This window comes from Hydra vulgaris, chromosome 01 (genome assembly GCF_038396675.1).
Source record: "Hydra vulgaris chromosome 01, alternate assembly HydraT2T_AEP".
Taxonomy (NCBI): Eukaryota; Metazoa; Cnidaria; class Hydrozoa; order Anthoathecata; family Hydridae; genus Hydra; species Hydra vulgaris.
In genome coordinates this window covers 9,659,755-9,663,616 of record NC_088920.1, presented here as the reverse complement: position 1 = coordinate 9,663,616, position 3,862 = coordinate 9,659,755, and the positions used below count along the sequence as shown (strand labels likewise).

The window sequence follows — 3,862 nt, the reverse complement described above, 5'->3', positions numbered from 1 at the left end:
GCTATTAAAGGACTTATAACGCCTTATGAATGTGTGCTAGCTGGGAAGTCATTTTATAGTGTGTTTGCTGACATCAAGTTGATGTTGTTTGCCAACGGAACATTTTTTAATTTATTTTGTTTATCGAACAGGCCTGATGAGGTAAAACAATGCCGATCATATACTGATATAAAAGATATGGCAAGAAATCGGGCCAATCTTCATGTGTTATAAACTTTAGGTTATAAACTTTATCAGGCTATAAATTTACAAAACTCGAACTTTAGCTTTCGATCTTTTAAAATAATATTAAAAAAATTTATTTACATATATATTATTTATATAGATATATTTAAAACTACAACAAAATTGCTTTTTTTAGGAAGTAAAAGAATTTAATAAATGTCAGATTTCTCTCAAAGTGCTTCCACATTTTTCAACTATTTTATTTTGAAGTATTTTGCAAAACATAGTTTCTATACTAAAAAAATGCATTAAAAGTTATTTAAATCAAAATACTTTTCCAAATAAAGAAAAAAACAAAAAAAAAACAAAAAAAACAAAAAAAAACAATAAAAAAGAACACGATTTATCTTTTTCGCAATGATGCCATTCATATGCAGCATAAATAATCAATTTGAAGCATTGATATTTTGGTCGTTCCAATTTTGCTAAGGTTTATGATCATTTTAAGCATCATCATTGATAGTATACTTCATCATTATTATAAAGTCAAAATCCATCATTCCGTCATTATTCAATCTTTATTATAATCATCACTGTTAGTATAATCATCTTTTTCATCATTGTCAAAACCAATATTACACAACCCATCATTATCATTTGTGTCATTATCATCATTATCCATAGCCATCATTTGTGTCATCACTTTCATAGTCATTATCATAATTATCATAACCAAAATTTACGTCATCATAGCTATCAACATCAACATCATCATCATTATTATCGTCATTATTACTATAAATTGTGTCATCACTTTCATAGTCATTATTATAATTATCATAACCATAATTCACGTCATCATTGTTATCAACAACATCATCCATATTATCGTCAATTTCATAATTGCAAAGACTGTGCCGTTCATCACTTTCATCATTTTTTTCATCATTGTCAACATTATCATTATTATAATCATCAATGTCATCCTCATCATCATCATCATCATCATCATTACCACAATCATTATATTTACCATCATTGCCAATAAAATATGAACCAACACCTTCAACTATAATAATTTTAGGAAAAATCAATATTATATAATATTATAATAATAATAGTTTAATAATGGTATTATAATTATTTAAAAATTAATAAATTAATAATTAAACTTTAAACAAATGAAATTAAAATTAAATTAAAGAAAAATTAAAATAATAATAAGTAAAATAAAAACAAAGTAATATTAAAATCTTAGTTTACAATTGCCATGTTTTATTGCTTTGTTTTTTTTAGCTTTAAGAAAACTGAAAAAAAAAACTTGAAAAAAATTCGCTCTTTTCTTAGTGCGACACAGTACACTTTGCGACAAAATGATAAAGCACCCTCCTAAAAGTTAAAAAACGTAATTGTGCACAAGAGAGAATAACTTTAATCCTAATTATAAAGTCAAGTTAATGCTTAATGCCATTAGTCACTAAGCTATTTACGATTCTGTAAAATTTCTTAAAACTTCTCTTTTCCTACACTGCGCGCCTCATTATTACTCCCGAGTCACGATGGGACGATACACGATGGGGGATGGGGGGAGGGGATGGGGTGAGAGGATGGGACGTTTATTAATTTTTGGAAAATTTTTCCACCCCCCCCAAGCTTATTTAGATCCCCCCCCCCCCCCCGTTTATTAATTTTTACTTGCTATCTTAAAAAAAAAAGGTGAAAATCGGCCTTAAAAACAGGCTTTAAAAATCACCTACCAAGTAAATCCCAATTTATCGAAAATGAGGTTTTAATTTATTTCTCACCAAAGTATAAAACTTATTAAATCCTATTGAAATTATTACAAAACAGCTGTTAGAAAATGCGCATATGACCACAAGCCACACTAAATTTAAACAGTTGTATGCGTGTTTTGTAGAAAATATTAGTTTGGATTTATAAACTGAAATTAAAAAAAAAAATATTTATATTGTAACATAAAAAAATCCCCCCTCCCTTTTATTAAAACCCGCCCGTTTAGTAAATATGGACTAAAATCCCCCCCCCCCTCCCTTGTATTAAGGACTTAAGAGTATTGACATATAAATGAACGTTTAACATCAATTATCTGTTTTCTGTATAGTAGAACTTTCTTAAGCAACGCGTGTCATTTGAGAAAGACCACGAGTTGAGAGACTATTATTATTCAACTTTCAATAAGCTGTGTGAGTTGTGTTTCTTTTTGTAAAACGTTTTTATATTTGTTTTAAATTTTTTAAATTTTGGTTTTTTTATTGAATTTTTTTTTATCTACAATTTATACATTGTTTGCTTAGAAAGCGTTTTCTTAAAAAGTTTGGGGCTCCTAAATCTGCGGGGCAAGGCGTTATAGTCCCCATAATCCGGGAATAGTTTAAACTTTTACTACATAGTTTTTAATCAACAAAAACATTCACGCAAAAATCTTGTTAAAAAGAACTAGCAATTATGCCAATTATTTTCCTTTTATATAGTCTACTTTCTGAGTCTCCCATGGGTATATTATGCATACTACCATGTTTCAGCTTTATCTGAATTTTAGACCTTTCGAATTGTTGGCCAGGGGTTGAATATTTTTTTAGACCATTTGATTCAATGAATGGTTTTTATAGCTAATACTATCATGGACCGGGACTAGAGATGGGTTTAATCATGGACAGTAACCTATTATTAATATTTTTAAACTTTACAGGGAACACATACAAAACACCACGCAGACAAAATGTGGCCGCAAACAATATGTAAGCTAGTATATTTTAATCTTTATTTGATAAATAAATTTACTTATCAAATATAGATTACTTTTAATTTACTTGAAACATAGAAAATGTAAGCTTGAGTTATTTAAATTTTGTTTTATACAATTTATTTTTATTATTATAATTATACATATACAGATATACACATATATATGGATATATTTGGTAGCGTATTACTTTTTATGAAATTCATTTTTATATGCAAGTTTTTTTTACAATTAAAGTAATAGATTTTTTTTAAATTAGTTACTTTTTGTAAGTAAATGTAAATGATTTTTTTTTTTTTACAAATTTCATAAAGGTTTTTTTCAATAATTACGGCAATAGTTCCTCACTAATTTAAAAAAAGTTACATTAGTTGTTATAATAAGACCATGTAAACAACAGTTTGTGGAACTATTATATTAGGTAATATATATATATATATATATATATATATATATATATATATATATATATATATATATATATATATATATATATATATATATATATATATATATATATTATCAACTATAGTATATTTATGTGAGCATTTGCTCACTTTTTTTGCTTATCTAAATTGATACGGTTCTTTTAGAAAAAGAAGAAAACAAAGAATAATGAATGAAAAGATTACTGCCCCATCCCAAACCCTCAGTCAATCTAGCAGCACTCCACTGCGAATGGCTACTTGTCAGTCGATGTATGTAGCCCTGAAGCCCTCGGCAGCAGGCTATTTCAGTATGACGTCACACTGCTCACCTAAATCAGCAGTATAAGATATATAAGTTATATACTTCCAGACATTTAATAACGCATAACTTTTAAATATAAAAGTAAGCAGCTATTTTATGTGATTTACTTTTACATGTAAAAGTAATTACTTTTTGATATAGCCTACTAATTTACTTACTTTTGCATAACTTATTTTGGAAAGT

The 3,862-nt window shown here is 27.2% G+C and overlaps 1 protein-coding gene across 1 annotated transcript; it reads right to left on the bottom strand.

Annotated features, from left to right (window-relative positions):
• Window positions 1–839: 839 nt before the first annotated feature.
• On the bottom strand, window positions 840–3,135 carry LOC136074063 (coiled-coil domain-containing protein 1-like). Its single transcript, XM_065786362.1, has 2 exons — window positions 3,120–3,135; window positions 840–1,234 (listed from the first exon to the last, which is right to left on the bottom strand). Exons 1-2 carry the CDS (start codon window positions 3,133–3,135, stop codon window positions 840–842), a joined length of 411 nt encoding a protein of 136 aa, XP_065642434.1.
• Window positions 3,136–3,862: the final 727 nt, after the last annotated feature.